At 34.1% G+C, this 26,366-nt stretch overlaps 1 protein-coding gene across 1 annotated transcript in view; it reads left to right on the plus strand.

Annotated features, from left to right (window-relative positions):
- LOC111044279 (aquaporin) overlaps window positions 1–26,366 on the plus strand; it is a 66,776-nt gene that overhangs the window by 24,738 nt on the left and 15,672 nt on the right. Inside the window, 3 exon segments of the mRNA XM_039435164.1 lie at window positions 15,346–15,557; window positions 25,204–25,246; window positions 25,249–25,346. Coding sequence (XP_039291098.1) covers window positions 15,346–15,557; window positions 25,204–25,246; window positions 25,249–25,346 — 353 coding nt within the window.

The following is a 26,366-nucleotide window of genomic DNA, read 5'->3' on the forward strand; positions in this document are numbered from 1 at the left end:
GCTTTGTTGAGCGGTTAGGAGAATATATAGAAGAAGACGGAAGTGAAATTGTAAAAAAAAGGAAAAGAAATGAATAAATAAATGAATAAAATGGTAGAAGGTATGATAAAAGAAATTGAAAAATATGATAAATTGAAAAGAAAGTGAGTAGGTTTTTGACTTTTTATTATTTTTCAAATAAGTGCAATATTTCTGAAGTTTTTAATTTATTGTGATACATTCTGTGATTCATTTAGAGTATAAAATCAACCTTCAAAATTCAAAATTTCAAATCATCATTCCTGGACCGGAAATCAAGTAACGAAGCAGTGTGTGATTATATAACCTTATCTATTTGACAACATTAACATTTTATCAAAATTTTTGAGAGAATAGTACAGGCTCAGCCTAGTTTTTCCTCCAATGTCATAATTGTATTATGATTATAGTGTTTTATACAATAAATGAATAAATGAATAAATGAAATAGATGAATTGAAAAGGGATGATGGAAGAATGAAATAAATGAAATAAATGATTTGAAAAGGAATGATGGAGGAGGAGAAGATGTTGGTGAAAAAGAAGGAGAAGTAGAGGATGGTGGACTCAAATGATCACCCATCCAACAGAAGTACCGGGAGCACGATTCTTAACTGAATTGGGAAATTCTTAACAAAAACTGATCTGAACTGATCTAAGATTATACTAATGTATAATCCCCACATGGGGAGTCCGGTCTCACTAGACATCAAACTTAACCTGCATCATTGTAGAAATCAATCTGAAAAAATACATTGAGGCTCAACTGAAACTTACATGACTCAGGTCGAGAAGAGACTCAACTCTAGTCGAGAGCATGTGTTTCCAAATGGTGACACTCAGACCAGTCGACTCTAGTCTCCGCGACGTCACCCATTTGAAAAGTCATGCTTTACACTATAGTCGAGTCTCTTCTCGACCTGAGTCGCCTAAGTGTGAGTTGAGCCTAAGCGTTTTTTACTTTCCTTGCCCTTTTACCATTGGTAAGGAAAGTAAGTATAGCTTTCCGAAAAAATAAGGTACCCCAATTTCTAGATTTCTATACGTTTCAAGGTCCCCTGTGTCCAAAAAAGTGGTTTTTGGGTATTGGTCTGTCTGTGTGTGTGTGTGTGTGTGTGTGTGTGTGTGTGTTGTGTGTGTGTGTGTGTGTGTATGTGTGTTTGTCGAAAAATATAGGAGAGAGAGAAGATAGTGACAGCGAGAATAGTAGAGAACAGCGAGATAGACCAGGGAGAAGGAGGAGGAGAAAGAGAAAGGAGAAGGAGAAAAAGAAGAAGACAAAGAAGAAGAAGAAAGAGGAGGAGGGGGAGGAAGAGGAGAAGAAAAGAGAAGAAGAAGAAGAAGAAGAAGAAGAAGAAGAAGAAGAAGAAGAGCCGATTGAACAAAAAGAGGGAACAAAGGACATGAACGATTAATGATAACAAAGAAAAGTGAGAGATATTAACAGAGAGAAAATTTGAATAGAGAGAGAGAGAGAGAGGTGTGATAGTGAGAGAGAAAGAGACTAAAGAGAGATTGTTGAGGGTTGGTTGAATGAGGGTTTAATTAAATTACAATTTAGGCATCATATCTCTAGATGGCAGAGCGCTCTGGCGGATTTGCTAAGGCATTACCAGACAGATTATCCTCCATATATAGAGATATCTACTGTTGAAATATAGATATAACATTCTCTTATATGACGTTGAATAGAGGTATAGATATGTAGTGTATGAAAGACATATATCCTCTAATTCTGATAGGATGTTAAATACTATTCCCAGTTCTATTAGACTACAAACTGATATAATATCGTTATATGCATATATTATATTATCGGGCTGCTCGTGTATCATGGATTCATCACCATGAAGTGAATGATTCATCTTGTCAAATAATGTATCAACTCTTATCCTATACTATTAAACGAGCAATTTCTGCTTATAGGTTTAGACGTTCAGATGTTTGGATATTTGTTGTATTTCACCGGATCTCGAAAACGGCTCTAACGATTCTCACGAAATTCAGAACATACAGGTTTATAATAATTATATAAATATATATATATAATATATATTCGATTGCACGAGGTCTCATCCCTGTGAAAACTCGCTGAAGGACATGAAAAGGATAATTATTATCCATCCTTGGAAAAACAGCTGATAATAATTATTTAGTCGTCTGTTGATGATGGAAGTGAGTGAGCGAGTTCATGTGTGTGGGACTGTGTCAAAATTATGACTCAGCTGTTGAACTTTTCTAATCATTCAATCAGGTACTTAGTGCCGGTTGCAAAAAAGCCGGTTTATTTTTAATCCTGATTCATTCCAGTAGAACCATCTTTTTTAAATGGTCTTCTCTGATTTGGTTCACGTGAAATTAATCAGGTTCAAATTTTAACCGGGATTTTGTGCAACTGGGACTTCGTGAGGAAATTTTTGCATTCCTGTGGGCATTAATCTCAATTCACTGTGATTAGAAAGAACATTTCTGTATGAACTATGAATATTATTTTAATTTCTGCTTTCGTAATACATTGTGTATGCTTTTGTACTCTAGAGCGTCATGTAGAGTTTTCAGTTTGTCGCTGAAACTGGTTTATAGGTGTAATTGGTTCATTCTCATTTAAAATAATCAATTATATTTTATCAAGCAAGAAATTATATTTTTCACTAATTTCATAATTTGATAAATTTTTTTGTTAATTAGTTAATTCTACATTGTTGAAAGACAATCTGGCAACAGAGCAAAGCGAGAAAGAGATAGCGTTATCCGCTTTATGGAATGATAAACAAGGATAGCAATACCATTGCTAATAGAACACTGCCATTATAACGTGGACCTCACTATATCAACACTCCTAATGAATAACATGAATGCTCTCCATTCACCCAATGGTGACAGTCTAAAGTGAATCTTGTTATAAAATACTCTAAAATCAAAATAAGAAAAGTTTAGACCACATAAACTTTAAGACATAATACAAGGCTGAAAGTTTGCCGCAAAGTTTTTTAATTTTTGAACATTTTAGAGCTTCATTATTAGTTTTCTCTGACACATTATTCTGTTGAAACTTTGTTAGTGGAGATTATTATTTACTATTTATGAGCTGGGTGTGAGGTGGAATTTGTATTCAGTAAAAATAAAACTTCAAAAGTTACATTCATTTTTTTGTTACTATGAGCTACATAATCTTTATCATTTTTTTTTCATTTGAATTTGTAGGATTTTTATCGTAAAGGAGACATACTTGGGGAAACCCGTTGTCTCCATTGTGAATAAATAAATAAATAATACAAAATTTTGTAGCAGATTTACTATCGTGAGGTCCACGTTATAGTGGCAGTGGAGAAAGATAGGAGAACAACACTTCCGATTCTCTGCCTTGCTACTGCTTTCTATTGAAGACATCTGATGTTGGTTGAGTGGTTGTTGGTTGTCACCTCCGTATGTTGGTTGAGTGGAAGAGAGGGCTCTTATAGCCTCAACTCCGCCCACAACACTTTTTGTAATGTTATCAAGTGAAATTAAAATACATTTATCTATCTATCCGTAAACAGCGCCATAGTGCATTCTGGTGACGTCAGCACAGGTAGGGCTCCTACACCAATAAAAATCTGTTGATTTCAGCTGATCCATATCAGCTAGTGTTTTTATTGGTGTAGGAGCACTACCTGTGCTGACGTCACCAGAATGCACTATGGCTTTGTTTACGTAGGTAGTGATATGATCTGGTATATATCTGATGTAATATGAACTGTTTATTCCTGTTTGAAATAATCAATTATATTTTATTCGTCAAAAATCTATATTTTTCAAACATTGGTTTCACTATCTCTGTCTATCATTCGACAGAGCACATAGTGCTTTCCTTTACTAGCTCATTTTCAGCAATGTAGAAATATGATTAATTAGCAAAATATCCAATCTTAATTATGGGATTTTATCATTGATTCTTTATTGATTCATATAATAAGTACATCATTAAAATGATAGGGAGAGAAAAAATAAGGTAACCTTGTGCTATTCCTCTCCCAAATTTAGATAATGATATACACATAGTCCAAAATAGGTTAAGTCTTGTTGTTGTTCACTTCACAAAGTTTTCAGTCTTCAATTATTTTAACATTTGAATTTATTATTTTATTCCATTTAACATTTGAAGAATATAATTTCTTGACGAATAAAAAAAGATTGATTATTTTAAACAAGAATGAACAGTTAATATTACACCAGATATACCGGTATCAGAGTTATCCTCTATAGAAGGCAGTGGCAAGGCAGAGATTCGACTACGCTGTTCTCCCAATTCTCTCCACCGTCATTATAAAGTGGACCTGCCTATAAGCATAGAGGAACAATAGCATAAGTAGATATCCCATGGTATAGGGCGTTTATGTCGCAACTTTTACTGTTATCTCAAGCCAATTACTGTCGATTATTGTCGATTTTTACTGTTTTGACCGGTTAAGAGTGTATGAACGGCACAATATGAGAGACAACCAGCGTCACGCAGCTTCATGGGAAAGAACTACGTGGACTATCGGCTTGAGATAACAGTAAAAGTTGCGACATAAACGACCTATACCATGGGATATCTACTTATGCTATTGTTTCTCTATGCTATAAGTAAGCTGAGAGCAAGTTCGAATAAACAGTTGGATTCTCTTTGGTAGGATAGATTCTCTACGCTATATCCTCTATACAAGCTATGGCAGAGAATCGGCAACGTTGTTCTCCTATCTTTCTTCACTGCCATTATAACGTGGACCTCACTGTAGCTCATCATACTTCTACATATTCTAAAAACAGTTTGACCACTGTGCGGAGCTGGAGAAGGATAGCGCTATCTGCTTTGTCGAATGATAGACAAGAATAGCAACACCAATGTTAATCAAATACAACCATTATAACGTGGACCTCTCTATAGCTCTATCATTCTCTAACAATTTTTGTTCATTCACCAACAAATTCGAAATTATTAGTTTCCAACTCTTGGACAGAAAATTGGAAAATCTTGGAAGTGGAATACAACCTATATCTTTGGGAAATGTTACTGTTTACAAAATTTTGGAGAGGAGAGTTTATGGTGTAAGCCTGTTCCCTGTTGCACTCTCACAGTCATTTCTGAATGATTTCTAATTGTATCGACCAGTAGTTTTGTGAACAGTAGACCTCACGCAGTATTCTCATCCACAAGTACCTGATTGAAACTGAAGACCTTATGGAAATACAGCAATAGACTGGCTTCTCCACACATCTGTGTAATCACTTGTCAGCTGATTTATAATGTATAACTCTAGTCTGATTTTTACTCTTATATTGGCGTATGAAGGTGGCTCCTTTTTCCTTCTATATTATCCTTGAAATGCAAAATTTCCAAAAACCTTGTATACACGTCGACGCGCAATTAAAAAAGGAACATACCTGTTAAATTTCATGGAAATCTATTACCGCGTTCCGCCGTAAATGCGCACCATATAAATATATAAACATTCAAACATTTAAACATTTGAACATTAAGAGAAATGCCAAACCGTAGACTTGAATCTTAGACTTCACTTCGCTCGGTCAATGAAAGAAATGGATGAATAAATAAACTAACAACCCTTGTAGAATAGTGAGTGCCGGTTGCACAAAGGCCAGTTAAAATTTCAACCGTGAATAATTTCACGAGAACCGATCCGATAAGCCGTCTTTTCAAGAACGCCTTCTTTGATTGGCTCTCGTGGTATTAATCTCGATTAAAATTAACCAGCTTTTGTGCAACCGGGTCTAAGATTGATTGTTAGTGAATAGAAAACAAAACAAAAGTACTCTGTCAAATACCTGTTGCTTCACAAATATATTCTGCTGTGAAAATCATTTCAAACCGCCATCATTTCATCTGCTTAACATCATTGCAGCCCTATTGAACCAATACTGACAATCTCAACTAGAGTGAGGTCCACGTTATAATGGCAGTGGAGAAAGATAGGAGAACAACGTTGCCGAACTTCACTGTCTAGTCAATGCCTTCTTGACGGTAGCTGATACAGGTTTATCAATGTAATATTAATTGTTCATCCTCGTTTAGAATAATCAATTAAATTTTATTAAGCATGATTTATTAATGAATTTTTATAATTAAGATAAAATATTTTGTTAATTATTAATTCTACATTGTTGAAAGCCGATCTGGCAATAGAGCAAAGCGAGAAAGAGATAGCGCTATCCGTCTGGTCGAATGATATTAACACCAATGTTAATCGAATACTGCCATTATAACGTGGACCTCACTATAGAACAAGAACAACCTCAACATGATACAGTATCAACACAATATGATACAGTATCATCTCAACTTGATACACGACACTATGATTTGATACATTCGCTATCCGTTTTGTCGAATGATAGACAAGGATAGCAATACTATTGTTAATCAAACACCGACATTATTGACCGAGCGGAGTGAAGTCTAAGATTCAAGTCGACGGTTCGTCATTTCTCTGTTTAAATGTTTATATGTTGCGCATTTACGGCGAAACGCGGTAATAGATTTTCATGAAATTTGACAGGCATGTTCCTTTTTCAATTGCGCGTCGTCGCATATACAAGGTTTTTGGAAATTTTGCATTTCAAGGATAATATAAAGGAGAAAAGGAGCCTCCTTCATACTCCTCCGTCATACTCTTAAGATATTAGAGTAAAAATCAGACTATAGAATTATTCATCATAAATCAGCTGACAAGTGATTACACAGATGTGTGGAGAAGCCAGTCTATTGCTGTATTTCCATAAGGTCTATAGTTTCAATCAGGTACTTGTGGATGAGAATACTGCGTGAGGTCTACTGTTCACAGAACTACTAGTAACGTGGACCTCACTATATCAAAAATATTCACTGTCAGAATTCCTCATAAGAATCATTAATGAGACTCCATTTAATCTCTACTGACAGTTTCCAGTAGCAAAGTAGCAACTTCACCGGTTTAACTTATGATTTATGACGTCTCTAAGCACCAAACTTTTATTTATGACGTTTCTAAGTACCCGTAAATAATCCCAATGAAAGTACAGCTTATTATTATAGCCTGGCTACCACACGTACTTTACTGAAACTTTTTCACCGCACAAAAGAAAGTGCAAACTTTAAAGTTGATGGATCGTGAAAGTTTTACGACAAATGGATCCCCTGAGAGAAAAGTTGCAGAAATTTCTTGAAGACCATGGAAATAGGGGTTTGAATAACAATCAGATATAGGCTTATATTTTGTGGTAATGCTTCTGGTATACAGGTATAGGACAGGAGGTATAGTTATAAGACTGGAGAAATAACAATCAGATATAGGCCTATATTTTGTGGAAATGCTTCAGATTTATAGGTATAAAAATGAGGGATTTGGATTCACTTGAAGGAAAACATCGAAATGCTTTATGTTGCTTTTAAATTATTATCGTATTTGATATTATTATCACTAGTTGACCGAGCGAAGTGAGGTCTAAGATTCAAGTCGACGGTTTGACATTTCTCTTAATGTTTAAATGTGTAAATGTTTGAATGTTTAAATGTTTATATGATTATATGTTGCGCATTTACGGCGAAACGCGGTAATAGATTTTCATGAAATTTGATAGGTATGTTCATTTTTTAAGGATAGCAATACTATTGTTAATCAAACACCGCCATTATTGACCGAGTGAAGTAAGGTCTAAGATTCAAGTCGACGGTTCGTCATTTCTCTGTTTATATGTTGCGCATTTACGGCGAAACGCGGTAATAGATTTTCATGAAATTTGACAGGTATGTTCATTTTTTAATTGCGCGTCGACGTATATATAAGGTTTTTGGAAATTTTGCATTTCAAGGATAATATAAAAGGAAAAAGGAGCCTCCTTCATACGCCAATATAAGAGTGAAAATCAGACTATAGAATTATTCATCATAAATCAGTTGACAAGTGATTACACAGATGTGTGGAGAAGCCAGTCTATTGCTGTATTTCCATAAGGTCTATAGTTTCAATCAGGTACTTGTGGGTGAGAATACTGAGTGAGGTCTACTGTTCACAGAACTACTAGTAGTTCTGTGAACAGTAAACCTCGCGCAGTTTTCTCATCCACAAGTATCTGATGTCATCTGTTCTAGTGATTCAGTTGAATCACAATTCACAGTTTAATCATAATTTAAGTACTCTTAAAAACTGTTATTTGTTTTCTCCAAGATCAAAAACCCACTATGTTAATAAACTCAGTTCACGTTTGAATTTGTATCCCATATATGATGATTTATTCAGTTTCGAGATAATTTTTCCATCTGTTAAAAATAGTTCTCAACTATTTTAAAATTGATTTTTTTCAATCAAGAATATTATAATTCCTTCGGCATTATTCAGTTTATTTAATCATTTTTAATTTTATTTTCAATCACCTATTAAATTTGTTTTTCAAATGTGAGAATATTGATACTGATGGGCAATCATGAGAAATATTGAAACCCTACCTTATAGAAATAGACACGGCTAGACATCTGTGTAATGCATTCAATGAATAATCCACTTGTCAGCTGATTTATTATGAATAATTCTATAATCTGATTGATTCTATCTTCAAAGTAGATGATATATATAGTGATATCAGAGTATGGAGGAATTCCTTCTCTTTTCATATTATTCTTAAAATTCAACATTTCAAAAAAAACTCGTGTACACATCGACGCGCAGTTGAAAAAGGAAAATTCCTGCCAAATCTCATCGAATTCTATCAACGCGTTTGGCAGTAATCGCGTTACATACAGACAGACAAAAGCATATCGAGTCGGTCAATAACTTCTATATTATCGTATGGCGAGATAGCTATGAAATTATCTTGGATGATTTGAAAACTGAGGATTAAAAACTATCTTGTATGATCATTGAATGTCTCCGCAAAAGAGTAGACAGTTAGAGAGTTAGTAACTCTCTACTTTTGGTAGAGAGTTAATGGGGAGGATATTTTTAATATTCTTTCCGAAGAATGGACATTGATATGTCCAAAGCTCCGCCAATTTATGTAGATGCATGACAATATAATTATTATCTATAGTTATTATATTATAAATTGCTTTTTAATATCATATACCGTTCATTAATTATTTTCTTAGTCTATATCATGTAAATTCATCTATAATTTTGCTGTATTGTAAGCTATTGTATATAAGTGTATAAGACAGTATATATTGTAATCTACATAAATAAAGTACTCAATCAATCAATCAATCGAAAGAGACACAAAATGAGTTCAAATCCAGTTTCCCTTTTATTTCCACGTCTAATCACCAGTAATTACATGTTAACAGTGAATTATACGAGCTTATAAGCTTGGGAAAAATACATTAGTAGCCCCGTGTTTCATTTATCGCGGAGCCTAATGACTAATTATCATGAGAAGAAATAATTTTTCATAATATATCTTGAATGATGTATTGTCCCAAGCTTGTCAAATTGTATGATTCATTACTTCTTATTTAAGGGATAGAGATTTGAATACAGCATGCAAGAATGTAATTAGAATACCACTAATTGGATATATATATAGTCTCTCCATTATATATTTGGCAATCTCCAATAGAATACCTACATGTAATCACACATCTTGTTCACATACCTGGCTTATAATATTATTATTTTTTATTATTTTATTCAATCATTGAAAATTACACATCTTATAGAAGAGTACGACAGGCTTCTAAGCCCAAAACGGTTCCAATTCTAATTTATACAACAGTCCAAATGTAGCTAGGTTATGTGTCACTTAACATTCATTAATTACACACTCAATCCACAATTCAAGACACACAAAAATCATTTTAAATTAAATTAAATCAATCACAATTAATTAGAAAATTCCATAGTAGAATATAGTAGTATCATATAGAAAAGATAGCATCATAAGATATCCCATGGTTTAGGTCGTTCATATTCAAATTTTCAAGCCAATTCCTCGTTAACTCGAGCCTGTCTATTATTAATGTTTTGTAAGGGAGAGAATATAACGGCACAATATGAGAGAATAACAGCGTCACATAGCTTCACCAAAAACAACTAGTAGGACTATCGGCTTTGGAACAAAAGAAGAACGGCTCAGTATAAGAGACTACCAGCGTCACATAGCTCTACCAAAAAAAACTTCTAGGACTATTTGCTGGAGTTAACAGTGGAAATAGGAACATAAACACCCTATACAATGGGATATCTTCTTATGCTACAGTCAACCATCAATGATACAGTATCACCACACATGATAGAGTATCAACACAATATGATACAGTATCATCTAAACTTGATACACAACACCATAATTTTGATAAAAGCTTCCAAACATTTGTGTATGCCTATAATATCTTGTTCAAATACCTTGCTCATGGAGTAACATACAACTTCGTCCCTCTATGATCTTCTTCTTCTTCTGCTTCAATCGTCCGATTGGTTGGCAGCTTTCCAACTTTGTCTGTTCAGAGCCAGCTGTTTTAGTTGGGTATAGCTCTGGACCCCAAGATCCCTCTATGATAGTAGTATAAATAACATTTGATTTACATTTCCATATAAAGAGTGAGTGGGAACCATACATATGTATGGGAACCCTTCAATAAATTGGAGACTGTTGTAGATATGATACTGAAATTTTCAGGATAAGTTATTGGTCAAATACTCCGCCTTTTGACGTACAACTGAATTTCAACCCCTCATAAGGGGATGACTTAAGGGTTGTAGCCTAACTCGAAAATTTTAAATGTAAACACAAATTGTGTGGTACATCATTTTGAAAGCCTTTCCAAAACAAGGAAGATGGCATCAATAAAAATGTTCTATGATACTTGTATCCAAAATGGCGGCTGATTAAACTTTATCAATTATTTCTTCAAAAACTAAAACTTCAATCATCCGCCATTTTGGATACAAGTATCATAAACATTTTTATTGTTGCCATCTTTCTCGTTTTAGAAAGGCCTTTAAAATTATGTACTACACAATGGGTGTTGACATTCAAAATATTAGAGTTACAACCCCTAAGTCACCCCCTTATGAGGGGTTGAAATTCAGTTGTACGTCAAAAGGTGGAGTATTTGACCAATAACTTATCCTGAAAATTTCAGTATCATATCTACAACTGTGTCCTATTTATTGAAGGGTTCCCATACATATGACTCACTCTGTATAAAACCATAGAGAAACGATAGCATAAGTACGGTAGATAACCCATGGTATAGGGCGTTTTATGTCGCAACTTTTACTGTTATCTCAAGCCCATTACTGTCGATTATTGTAGATTTTTACTGTTTTGTTGGGGTGAGAGTGTAAGAACGGCACAATATGAGAGACTACCAGCGTCACACAGCTTCACGGGAAAGAACTACGTGGACTATCGGCTTAAGATAACAGTAAAAGTTGCGACATAAACGCCCTATACCATGGGATATCTACTCAAGCTATTGTTTCTCTACGATAAAACTTACTATTGAGTCCATACTCAAATTGGTAGTTAATTTTATTCCACATATTTTCTGTAGAATATATTTCATGCTCTCTTGAAGTATCAAAGAACTTCATTTGATTCGATGTATGTAACTACTAAAGCAGATGTATCACATGCAGATGGAGTATGTCAATAAACATGTATTAAATACATCTCCAATGTGGTTCAACATTAATTGAATACATTTCAGTGCCATCTTCAATCTATCTCACTCGACATACTCTCTGTACCTAGGTACTCTCTTGAATTATCAAGTTAATCAGTTGAGTAGTTGAGACGTGATGATGCGTCATTCGTGAATTTCCTATCCCGTACGTGTATTAGCTAATTCTCCTCTTTATTATATAATAGACTAGCAGGTGACCCATGCTCACAAGAGTTTAATTAGAAGAGAGACAAACTAAAAACTTGACCTTCTGAAATCTTGAAGGATTCAAAATAGGCCTATATTCATCCTCGGTAAATTAAGAATCTATATGCAAAACTTCAAGTTAATTAGTTAAGTAGTTGAGACGTGATGATGCGTCATTCGTGAATTTCCTATCCCGTACGTTTATAAGTCAATCATTCCCTTTATTTATTAGACTAGCAGATTACCCGTGCTCCGCAAGGGTTTCATTAAAAGAGAGACGAACTGAAAACTTGACTTACTGAGATCTTGAAGGATTCAAAATAAGACTTTATTCATTCTCGGTAAATTAAGAATCCATATGCAAAATTTCAAGTTAATCAGTTGAGTAGTTGAGACGTGATGATGCGTCATTCGTGAATTTCCTATCCCGTACGTGGATATTAAAATATTAGTGATTAAAAGAGAGACAAACTGAAAACTTGACCTACTGAGATCTTGAAGAGTTCAAAATAGGCCTATATTCATCCTCGGTAAATTAAGAATCTATATCAAGTTAATTTGTTGAGTAGTTGAGACGTGATGATGCGTCATTCGTGAATTTCCTATCCCCTACGGCTATAAGCCAATTTTGATGTTAGTATTTTTGATACACCAACCCCAACAGCCATTAGCCGATTTCACACCGATATCTCGCCGACACGACATACAGACAGGATTTACTCTGACGGACAGTATAAGAGGAGGCTGCGGTTTATAACTGCGCGAGGTCTACTGTTCACAGAACTACTAGTATTATAGATAATCAGAGACAACAGATTTAACCAAATCAGAGTGTACATCTTACCTAATTGAAATGTAATATTAACGTACTCCATAATACTCACATAATAGAGAGTCTGTTAATATGTGAATAGACATTTGAATAGAGGGAGAGAATGGACCTTTGAATATGAATAACTACTCAAATAGGGAAAGTAAATGGATATCTGTTGAATAGAGAGAGATAGAATGACAGAAAAAGAGATTGAGAGAGTGAATGAGAGAAAGAGAGATAGATAGATAGGCTGCCTTTATTTTAACCTGGATAGCGACGTTAGGTGCAGCCGGCCCTAGAGAGAGAGAAAGAACGAGAGAATGATAGAAAGAGAGATAGAGAGACGGAGAGAGATTGAATAGCCCTACAAATGGGAAATTTTGATAACTAAAGCTGGAACAATCCATTGAAGATTACGTTTCATTCAATGATACGAACCAATTATCATATTTCAAGGATTTGTGGTTGAATATAATATTATTATCCCAACAAAGGCGATATGAAAAGCTGGCTTATTCTATCTCCCTATGATCTTACATAGGCTACTGATAATGGCATAGGTGTAGAATTAATACAGAGACAATACCATTGTATATCCGTCCATGTTCTCTGTTGAAATATCTGCTTCTTGAATTTCAAGCCTTTGTTGGCACAGTTGTTGAGTACGATATAATATCATAATATAATTTATCCTATACTATTGAACGAGCAACCTTTGTTTATATGTTTACAACATGTTCAGATGTTTAGATGTTCGGATGTTTAGATGTTTGGATGTTTAGATTTTTAGATGTTTAGATGTTTTGATGTTTAGATGTTCAGATGTTTAGACGTTTAGATGTTTATATCTTTGTATTTCACCGGATCTCGAAAACGGCTCTAACGATTCTCACGAAATGCAGAACATAGTAGGTTTATAATATAAAAGATTCGATTGCACTAGGTCTCATCCCTGGGAAAACTCGCTGAAGGACATTAAAATGATAATTATTAATCATCCTTGGAAAAACAGCTGATAATAATTATTTTGTCATCTGTTGGTGAAGGAAGTGAGTGAGCGAGCTCATGTGTGTGGGACTGTGTCAAAATTAAGACTCAGATGTTAAACTTTTGTAATAATTCAATCAGGTACTTAGTGCCGGTTGCAAAAAAGCCGTGTTATTTTCAATCCTGATCAATTCCATCTTTTTGAAATGGTCTTCTCTGATTTGGTTCACGTGAAGCTAATCAGGATTGAAATTTAACCGGCATTTGTGCAACTGGGCCCTTGTGAGGGAATTTTTTTATTCCTCTGGGAATTACCCTCAATTTACTGTGGTTAGATAGAACAGTTCTGTATGAAACTTATGAATTTTATTATAATTATTTCTTCTTTCGTAATTTTTTTTTGTTTTTGTACTCCAGAGTGAAGCTCGGTCCCCGATATTATCTAATATATAATATATCATAATATAATATCAAATCTCTTCTCTTTTTGTAAGGCACTACAGGCCATGGTGAGCCTTGGCTTCCGCAACTATCAACCTCCACGCATGTCTATCGTTGACTATGCTTCTCCATCACCTCTAAATTTTCTAAAAGTTGTGAGATTTTTATTTTATTTTTTTAGATATTTATTTATTTCTAGATTGATAGATACAATATAATTCACAACTATGAATGATTGGGGAAGGAACAACAGGCTTGAAGCCCAAAACTGATCCTTTCCCAAATTTAGATAGAAATTGTCCAAAAATAGGTTATGTCTACACTTCATGATTTTTGTTCAATTTTGAATCCAAAATATTTATAATATTGTAGGAAATAATGTATACTTCAATCTTGTATAGAACAGTCATGTTCGTAAAATACATAGTTTTAGAGTTATATGTGAGAAACCACCACCACCACCCATTTAGCACAGGGTTTAGTGGTGAGGATTTCTGATATTTTCACCTCCTTACTACCCTAAACAGAACTGTGGGGTCAAAATGTGTGTTCCAAACTTTTCCCTCCATATCCCTTTTTTGAGCATTCATTGCCTGAAGTAATAGTGTTTACTTTCTCATTTTTGCAGTATATATTATCAAGATTATTCAGGGGAAGTATATATAACTTTGAAGAGGTCCACGTTATAATGGTAGTGAAGAAAGATAGGAGAAAAACGATGTCGATCCTCTGTCTTGTCAATGCCTTCTATAGACGGTAGCTGATACCAGGTTTATTGATGTAATATTAACGGTTCATTCTCGTTTAAAATAATCAATTATATTCTATTGAGCAAGAAATTATATTTTTCAATGATTCCATAATGAATTTTGATAACTAAGATAAATTATTTTGTTAATTAATAAATAATTCTACATTGTTAGTAGACGATCTGGCAACAGAGCAAAGGGATAAAGAGATAGCGCTATCCGCTTTGTTGAATGATGAACAAGGATAGCAACACCATTGTTAATCAAACACTGTCATTATAACGTGGACCTCACTATAGAGCTGAAGAACAGTATTTAAGTTAATATCTTCTAAGTTAACTTTTTCGTCCTTTACAGAGTATGTGTCAAGATTATTCAAGGAAAGGATATCACTATCTGCTTTGTTGAATGATAGACAAGGATAGCAACACCATTGCTAATCAAACACTGCCATTATAACGTGGACCTACCAAATAAATAAATATAGTGTTTTCTTTCTCATTTTTTCAGAGTATGTGTCAACTCTTCGAGGCGAGGAATTCCAAGATATGACCGTGGATAAAGTGTGGCGTATCGTGCGAATTGCATTGGCCGAATGTTTTGGAACGGCCATGTTTGTTGCAATTGGATGCAGTTCACTGGTTGCATTCGCCGATGCACCCGTCAACAATGCACTTCACACTGCACTTGCTTTTGGGTTCGCTGTCACAATGGCAATTACTGTGAGTTACTGTCATTCTTCGCATTATTTTCATTCATGGACGTTGAAATATGCTGGCTTAGCCTTTAGTTTATAGTAGCATGGTTTATTTACAATGTAGATGAAATAGAGAAATACAATTGAATGGAGAATTGTGGTAATCGACAATGTAAATATAGAATGCAATTCAGTGATTGTATGCATCTTCTTTGCTAGGAGAATCTAATGCACTATGAACTAGCTTAATTCTAGCTAGCTATATTCATCATATTGTGAAATAGCATACTTCGCACCTAGAGCAGAAAATGAGATTCCGGCTCGAAATCGGTTTTCAAGTCCGAGGTCGTAGGCCGAGGACTAGAGAAGATTGAGAGCCGGAAAAACATTTTTGCCCGTGGTGCGAATGCTATTTTTCGCCACACACAAAAATAAACAATATATATATATATGAGAATAGTTGTTTACTAAGCACTTCCGAAAGCAGAAGTGGAAGGTGATAGCTCTAGCAAATCTGAGGTAATCTTAATATCCAAGTATTTTTATATGTTATTCTGATTTGTCTAAATAACCTAAAAGATGATGTTCAATTATGTGGGAGGTTGAGTTTATATTTTTTTATTCTTTCAAATGACAATAAGATGATATTATTATAAATGTTTTAATTATTGAATAATGAACACAAATAATGAAAAGTTTTTTGATCAGCTGTTTTTTGATCACCTTTCTTAGTTCCATGTTAGCGGCTGGAAAGGGTACTCTTTCCGGCCTAGGCCGGAAAGAAAACCTGTTCTGACGTCAGACGAGAGTCGTCTGCAAACAATGCCTTTCAGATCTACGTAGGGACTGGAAAACAGCTGCTTTCTGTGCAGTGTGGCGAAAAGTAAAAAACCAAAAACGTTATCACTGTTCAGTGAGCTATCAATTTTAGCTAGCTATATTCATCATTTTGGACACTAGTATTTGTAGTAACCAACGAAAATGAAGCAGTGTCCTCAGGTAACATCCACCTCAAATTCTATTGGTGGATGTTCATTTCAACGTCACACTGTCTCGACCAATCATAAGCGAGCAATGGTGATTCATTCCATTATCACTTTCTAAGACACAATTTTGATTGGCTAGCGAGTACAATCTCTCCGTTATTAGATTTACGTTATTAAGTCAGTGGAAAAGATAGAACGGCAGAGTTGGCAATTTTCTGTTAACATCCCCTACTTTAGCTTCAAGTTATTCCAATAAATCTGATATAATAATTATAGTTATTCATGTCAATAATAATTAATTCTATCTGAAATATATCTTATCTTATTCACCATGAAATTATATCTTTCTATGATTTGATTATAGATTTACATGAATGAAATTGACTATTCAAGTACATTATTATATTTCTTCATAACATGAATGTAATTTAGCAACAGTGTGACGCTAGAAAAGAATAGAGCTATCCACTTTGTCTCATGACAGACAAGGATAGCAAACCAATTTTAATCAGGTTCTGACTTCATAACGTGAAACTCTTTATAAGCCAATCACCAACTATCACTAAGTATTTCTTCCAAATTTCAAATTCCAAAATCATTAATTAATTAATGAGAATTGCATTAACAAGAGGATTCAAGTGGACAGCGCATCAGCATTTATATGATGGCTTCAGATATATTTTGAAAACATCTCAGGCTACTAATTCAGGCTACACACCAAGTTCAATCTGATGCATTAGAATACTGGTTGCTCAACTCTCAATTAAGCCTACAGCAAATCTATTAATTAATTGGGAACTTATCTACAATATAAAGGAAAGAATTGGCTTCAACACATACGGAATAGGAAACTCACAGATAAATAAATAATAAATAAATAAATAAAATTTTACTGTCGAAAAGCCTTTACAGCATAGACAACGTCAATATATAACATAACAACGATAAGTTCAAGTCACACTTGAACTGAGATTGATTGATTGATTGATTGAGTACTTTATTTATGTAGATTACAATATATATTGGCTTATACACTTATATACAATAGCTTACAATACAGCAAAGTTATAGATGAATTTACATAATATAGACTAAGAAAATAACTATTGAACTGTATATGATATGAAAAAGCAATTTGTAATATAATAACTATAGATAATAATCATATTGTTATGCATCTACATAAATTGGCGGAGCTTTGGACATATCAATGTCCATTCTTTGGGAAGAATATTAAAAATATCCTCCCCACTAACTCTCTACCAAAGAGATAGGAGCTACTCAACTGATTAACTTCAAATTTTGCATATACTGTAAATTCTCAATTTACCGAGGATGGTTATAGGAAAATTCTGAATTCTTCAAGATTTTAGTACGTCAAGTTTTAATTGGACCCTTGCGGAGCACGGGTTACCCGCCATAGTAGGGTTCAAGATGAATGGCAGTGTTTGATTAGCAATGGTCTTGCTATCCTTGTCTATCATTCAACAATGCGGATGGCGATATCTCTTTCTCGCTTTGTTCTGTTGCCGGATCGTCTTTTAACAATGTAGAATTGAAAATTAATTAGCAAAATATTTCATTTCAATTATGAAATTATTGAAAAATATAATTCCTTTTTGTGTAGTTGAGAAGTTGATATTGTGGTAATTATTCATATTGAATGAAAAAGACTAAGAAATAAACTTATCAGAGATTGACAATGGTGTAATAACCGAAACCGGTCTTTCTAATTATCAATAAATCAGTGGTTTTTTGACAATTTCTTAGTCTTTTTCATTCAATATAATTCCTTGCTTAATAAAATATAATTGATTATGTTAAACGAGAATGAACAATATTAGTATTGCATTAATAAGCCTGAATCAGCTACCGTCAAGAAGGCATTGGAAAGACAGTGAGGATCGGCAACGTTGTTCTCCTATCTTTCTCCACTGCCATTATAACGGCACTGTAGTTAATTAATAAATTATTAAAAAGTAATCAGAAACTGAACCTTCACGTGAAAACCATTCAGCAGATCAGACCTATAATATAATAATTGGAGTAAACGAATATTACCACAATAAACATCACGACTATTAATAGAATACTGTTGTAAGTTCCACTTCCATACGTCAGCATTGTTCAAATGGAAAGCAACGGTGTTAACTATAAAGCCGCGTCCACACTATGTCGATCGACACCGATCGACAAAGTCGATCGACAATGTCGAACAAGTCTGGACGTGTCGCTAGACATTGTTGAGCGCGTCGAGTCGAGTCGAACGCAACCCGAATCAGGTCGGTCCGGATCAAAGACAGTCAAGTCGAAGGCACCAGTGTGGACGTGTCGATCTTGTCACTGCCGTTTTGAAAAATAGAATAGTGCTATACTGTTGTTCAAGTGCTTACATTTTTATTGAAAATGAATTGGAGTGATACCCAAACGTCGAATTTTATTGAAATGTACCGTGATCGTTCTTACTTATGGGATTCAAGTGATGTTGACTATAAAAGCAGAAACAAACGGCATGATGGTTTGGTGGAAATTGCGGTGTCATTTGGCATTGAAAAAGTGGAGGAGGAAAAGAAAATTAGAAATTTTCTAATTTTTTCAAAAAAGTGTATGAATCGCCAGTTGGCAAAAAGTGCAGCGTTACTGCAAGGCGATGGTTTACTGGAATTGCTTTTCTGAATTGTGTGTCTTTTTTAATTACGTTAGGCGCAATAATTTTCAAAAGATTTTCAAAATCGGAACTTTTCATTCTAAAAACGTTTTTAAAGCCCACGTCACATCTATATTATAGATTTAATTCGTCAACCTCATCCAGCAATAAATCTTCCATAAATTCCTCCGTACTATACTTTTTTCTGCCTCGAACAAGGCTAGGCCGTACCCAAAATCTCCGCTGGTGACGATCTTTTTGGCTTCCCAAGATGGCAATAGGAATTGCAGCAGAAGCCGCTGCTCCAGCATCTTCATCATCACTCATTTTATATAAAAACTCGATTTATATTTAAAATAAAACACTCGATTAAATATAAAACACTCGATTATGTATGAAAATTTATGATGGTTGTCGATCGACTCGTCCACATGTACTGAGGCAATTTTGTCGAGTTGACACAGTCGAAGGTGTCGAGCGACTTTATCGATCGACCGGGTCGACAGAGTCGATCGACATAGTGTGGACGCGGCTTAAGGAATACTTCCAGTTTACAGTGAATTCCCCATCTAATGGGTTTGTATAATACCATAATGCACCTAGCTGGTTTGTATAATACCATAACCCATCTAATGGGTTTATATAACCTTATCTTTTGGACAATATTAACATTTTATCAAAATTTTTGGAGAGAAATAGTACAGGCTTAGCCTAGTTTTTCCTCCAATGTCATAATTGTATTATGATTATAGTATTTTATACAATAAATAAATAAAATAAAACTTATCTGACTCACTCACTCACTCACTCACTCGCATAACTAAAAATCTACCGGACCAAAAACGTTCAAATTTGGTAGGTATGTTCAGTTGACCCTTTAGAGGCGCACTAAGAAATCTTTTGGCAATATTTTAACTCTAAGGGTTGTTTTTAAGGGATTAAAGTTCGTCTTTCAGCATGTATATTCTTCTTCTCCCAATCTCTTAATTGTAATTGAAATTTCCATATCATATGTTACTATAGAATCTAGATAGAGTACCTCTTCGAAACAGTTGTTAACTGGCAACTAAATTAATAATTTTGTCAGGTTGGCATTAAGTTGAGTTGACTTTGTTAGGTTGGCACCAAGTTAAAGATTTAAATGCATTTATCGCGGAAAAATTGATTGGGCACTGCTACTTCAATCCTTGGAATATTATATTACTAGCCGTCAGACTAATGCACCTAGCTGGCTGCATAATGCACCTCTAAAACTGCATCCGATATGCAATTTATTGCAGTATTAATTGTTGCACCGTGTGTGCTCTAATAATATCAGTTTTCGAGCCGGATTTCTATTGGCTACGAGCTTCATAAATTTATGGAATATTTCCCATGGTGTGTGGAACTTATTGGAATTGCGCGGTCATAAATTTCGTAATCGATGACAGCAAAATATTCAAAGGTTTCCGTTCTCTAACTCCCTAACACTCTCTCACACTCATTCTCTCTCTCTCTCTCTCTCCCAGATTTCTGGATTCCAGTGAAATTTTATCTTTGCACCCGCCAATTCGGGTAATTTCCCACAAGAACAAACAGGGCCAATTTATGGATGTGAGGGAATTTTTGAACTGTCATGTGTGTCATAAAGTATGGCTTTGGATGGAATTCAAGACACCAACATGGAATGTTTTGAAATCTATGGGTTTTGAGAATGTTTGAATCCAAGATTCGAACAGGGATACGTATAGAATGTGGAGTGTCGGTTTAAGATTTGTGAAAGACTGGATTTTCAATTTCAATATTTCGTTGAATTCAAATTCAATATCTCATTCAATTCATTTTCAGTTTATTCCATTTTGTTATCCAGTTGCTAACCTGTTTTAGCTTGTTCATTTTTGCAGTTTATAATGATATTTCATTGATTTCAGTCTTAAGTTAATGTAAAATGTGTTCCTTATAACTTTTCAATTTAGTTTGTTCTTCAACAAATTGATTTTTCTATGCAGTGCTGTTGAATGTGAGAATATCCTTTCTGATTCATTGATTCATCTAAAGGACTTCATCGAAGGACTCATCAGAATAAAAGGACCAACCAAACCGAGATTTCTGAAAGTGACTCCGTGGCTTAATTATTATAGTGAGGTCCACGTTATAATGACAGTATTTGGATAATTGAATGAAAAACACTAAGAAATTGTCAAAAAACCACTGATTTATTGATAATTAGAAAGACCGGTTTCGGTTATTACACCATTGTCAATCTCTGATAAATCTCTGATAATCTCTGGGTTTTATCAGAGATTGACAATGGTGTAATAACCGAAACCGGTCTTTCTAATTATCAATAAATCAGTGGTTTTTTGACAATTTCTTAGTGTTTTTCATTCAATATGAATAATTACCACAATATCAACTTCTCAACTACACAAAAAGTATTTGGATAAACTTTAATGTTGCTGTCCTTGTCTACCGTTAGACAAAGCAAGTAGTACTATCCTTTTCCAGCTCCACAACGAAGCCAAATATGTTTTTGACGATGTAGAAATATAATTAATCGAGGCAGATAATAGGCAAAGCTGTTCTTCCATCTATAACCACTGCCATTATAACGTGGACCTCACTATGCACAGGGCCTTCATGTTTACTTATGTCTCTCTCTTTTTCATCCTAAATGTTTCATTACGATAGAATTGAGGATTAAGTGCATGAGAGTCTTTTCTTTGTTGCTTTTTTCTTTCTATGCATTCTGTTAGTTTTTCTCATTGTGTCCATTATCATTATTTTGTTTTTATAAACCAGTTTAATTTAATTTTCAGTGACTCTGAAAGAATAATTTTAATATAATAATGAAGAGAATTATTTTATTTATTTTCTTCTATAAGATTAGATTAGATTAGATATAAATAAGTATGATTTTGTTTTTACCAAAATAGATTGTATATTTAGATCTATTAAAAGAGCCCTTTGTTGATTAAAAAATTATTTTTCTTGTTTCGTTTAGTTAAATATTGGTACAAATGTTTACAATATTCATAACAAATAGTGTAAACGTATAACACAATAGATTCAGTTTATTTTAGTTTAATTGAAGGATTTTCTAGTTTATTTTGTTGTAGTTAGTTTTTTGTTTAGTTGAATGACATTCCGGTTTGTTTGAATGTTTCTGGTTTATTGTACTGTAGTCCAAGATAGAGTTATTATGTTAAGCGACTCATCCCTCAGCACAACCATTATGCTTAAAGAGGGATGAACCATTAATATTTCTTCAAGGGTACTTACCTTTTATTATTATTATCATTCATATTATATCCTATTTTATTTTATTGTTTTAATATTCTATTATTTTATTTATTTTATCTACACATGGGGTTCTGTTTATTTATTATTTTATTATTGAATGTTTAACGATTGTGAAATGCGTTTGTGTTCTTGAATGTGATTGTAATGTAATTTATTTATTTTTATTGGTTGAATAAAGCATTTATTATTTTATTATTATTACTATAGCATGCGTGCTTCATGAAAGGTTATGGATTCGAGACCAATCAAAATCCACGTAATTCTGACAAAATAATGGCTAATTATGTTATTTTTCATGTTTCCCAGATATAAGGATAGTTTATTGTATTTTATAGCACACAATTTTTCCCTGAATAATTCACTGATTACCTGCTATATTTAATACTAGAGTTGACTCTAGAATTCAGAACTCGATTTGAAGAGATCTCCCACTTCAATACCCGTTTTATTACAGACTAAAAGGTAACCCGTGCTCCGCAAGGGTCTAATTTTTAAACTTGACAAACTGAAAACTTGACCTACTGAAATGTTGAAGAATTCAAAATATTCCTATAACCATCCTCGATAAATTAAGAATCTAGATAAATTAAGAATTTCAAGTTAATCAGTTGAGTAGTTGAGACGTGATGATGCATCATTTGTGAATTTCCTATCCCGTATGTGTATAATCGAATTCTTTCCTTCATTATATTATACAGTATTAGGTTACATAACCTATGGTTATAATATAGCTACTGTACTTCTCCAATCGATAATATTATTTCATATCTTCATGTTTCATGATATATTTATTTATTAGGAAAAGATACGATGAATACCGTATCAGAAGATAAAATATTCTTTACAAGCTTTAGGTCTGTATTTTATACCTCTTTCATCTCCAATATTTTTCTATATATATCGATATTACACTTTACACATAAACATATAAGTACAGTAAAAATAGATATAGTTGTCCATCAAAGTTCAATCAGAAAGAGGCTCAAAACTCAATTTATATTCTGCGATTGATTAAGTTTCCCAAGCAGGCCTTTTTGCTTCTAGCAAGGTCTTCGCCGATATCATTTTCCTCAGGATTTTCCTGCTTTTCTCCTATATTTCACGAGATTTTCTCGGCTTTTCTAGTATCAAATCTCATTTCTTCTCTAGGCTTATCCGATCTTAGCCATCAATGAGATGATGGATGATGGAGTTTCTACGAAATAGAAACTTTCTCTCAAAGAGATAGTTCTGTCTTGTTGGAATTAATTTTTACTTTCCTTGCCCTATTACCATAGGTAAGGAAAGTATTGCTTTCCGAAAAAAATTAAGGTACCCCAATTTCTAAATTTCTATACGTTTCAAGGTCCCCTGAGTCCAAAAAACTGGTTTTTGGGTATTGGTCTGTATGTGTGTGTGTGTGTGTGTGTGTGTGTGTGTGTGTGTGTGTGTGTATGAGTGTATGTGCGTCTGTGTACACGATATCTCATCTCCCAATTAACGGAATGACTTGAAATTTGGAACTTAAGGTCCTTTCACTATAAGGATCCGACACGAACAATTTCGATCAAATGCAATTCAAGATGGCGGCTAAAATGGCGAAAATGTTGTCAAAAACAGAGTTTTTAGTGATTTTCTCGGAAACGGCTCCAACGATTTTGATCAAATTCATACCTAAAATAGTCATCGATAAGCTCTATCAACTGCCACAAGTCCCATATCTGTGAAAATTTCAGGAGCTCCGCCCCATCAACGCAAATAGATTCCCAATTATCAGGCTTCAGATACAATTGAAACAAAAAAATCAAGTGGAGTAGATTGAGCATGAAAATCTCTACAATTAATGTTCAGTAACATTTTCACCTAAAATTGAAAATAAGCTTTAAATTCGAGAAAATGTGATTATTCAATTGCAAATAATTGTTGATTCTATTAAATCAGTCACTATGAAGAGAGAGCAGACCTCATGTGTGTCTGCAGCGTTATTGCCCTGTCACCAGCTGGCTCAAATATTTGAATAGTAGACTTGAGATGCGCGGGAACACTAGCGTCAGTGATCAATTTTCATATCGGCAAGGAAAGTTGTGTGAGTGCGCCACACCAGACTTTTAATCTGAGAGGATCAAAATATTATGAATACGTTTATCTGTAATATAATAGAGGAAAGAATAGGCTCATACACGTACAGGATAGGAAATTCACGTCTGAAATACTGGACTGATTAGCTTGAAATTTGACATAATATAGATTCTTCATTAACCGAGGATGTTTATGGGCTTATTTTACATTCTTCAAGATTTCAGTTAGGCAAGTTTTTAATTAGACCATCGCGGAGCACGGGTCACCTGCTAGTAATATAATATTATAATTTTCAGAGATTTCATGTAATTAGAGAGAGAGCGTACTGGTTTAAGAACGTGATACAACAAAAAATAGAAGAGGGAAGATGAAAATAATAGAAGGACAAGAAGAGGAGAGAAGAAGTGGACACAGGAAAAGGAAGCAGGGAAAGAGGAAGATATAGAGAAAGAAAAAGACAGGAGGTGAAAAGGATGAAGAAGGAGAAGACTTCGGAAGAAGAAGAAGAAGAAGAAGAAGAAGAAGAAGAAGAAGAAGAAGAAGAAGAAGAAGGGTTGAAGGGTAGTTTAATGTCACTTGATAATATTTCCAGATTTTAGCACTTTTAACACTCCCATCAGTATTGTAGTGATAAAAAATAGACAATTTGTCATCTATCAATTGATAATAATTATTGAAATGTATTGTCTTTTTTGCAGACATTCGGCCACATATCAGGCTCCTATATCAATCCATCGCTGGCCTTTCAGCAATGATAGTGGGCAAAATATCTCTGCCAATGTTCGTAGTCTACACTGTATCTGAATGTGTGGGAGCCTACATGGGTTTATCAGCAATCAAGGTAATATAATATTTCAATTTATTTTTCCTCCACCTACTGGCTAAAGTACTTACTTTACTCCCTGAAACATAATACTAAAGTGTCACTTTTTCGCTCTCGGTAGTAAAAAACAGAAAAACTCCCTAGGGAGTAAAAGTGACTCCATTTAAATAACATGGGAAGCATCTCTATTTTAAAAACTTACATTATAATAGGTTAGAAGGTCTAAGCTCAGATAAGAAAGCATAAAGAGGTGTCTGTCATTGAGTCAACTGAATTCAATACCACAACCATAAATTTGATCAACTCATGAAATATATGTTTGAATGATATTATATTCTTAATATTAGTAGACGATAAAAATTTATACAATTTTTAAAATATCTTATTCTATTCAAAATACCAGCCAACAAATATTTTTGATCTGCAATTCAAATCTGAACCGCGTCATCTGGAGTCAGCAATTTTTGGTAGACACCCAGCTGATATAATTGTTGCAACTTTTGCTAGATAGCGCAATCGGCAGTGCCAATCAGACGGGCAGTTTTTAGGCTTTAGATTTTAGGTTATGTTGTTAGGAAACATTGTCACCAATACGTAAGTTATTAAAATGATTTTATTTGCAGTTTCTATAAAAAAATGTAGATGGAGGAAAAATGTTGTGTACATCACGAGTGAAAAATACTTTTTCTCCCTCAGGAAAATTGTTGCCCTCGGCTTCGCCTCGGGCTTCAAACTTTTCCCTCAGGGAGAAAAAGTCGTACTTTTCACTCTAGATATACAAATAACTATTTCCTCCACCTACTGTCTAAAGTAGTTACTTTACTCCCTGAAACCTAATGCTAAAGTGTCACTTTTTCGCTCTCGGTAGTAAAAAATAGAAAAACTCCCTAGGCATTTAAAAAGCATTTAAATAACATGGGGAGCTTCTCTATTTTGAAACTTACATTGTAATAGGTTAGAAGGTCTAAGCTCAGATGAGAAAGCATAATAGAGGTGTCTGTCATTGAGTCAACTGAATTCAATACCACAACCAGAAAT

The sequence above is a fragment of the Nilaparvata lugens genome, chromosome 8 (assembly GCF_014356525.2).
Source record: "Nilaparvata lugens isolate BPH chromosome 8, ASM1435652v1, whole genome shotgun sequence".
NCBI lineage: Eukaryota > Metazoa > Arthropoda > Insecta > Hemiptera > Delphacidae > Nilaparvata > Nilaparvata lugens.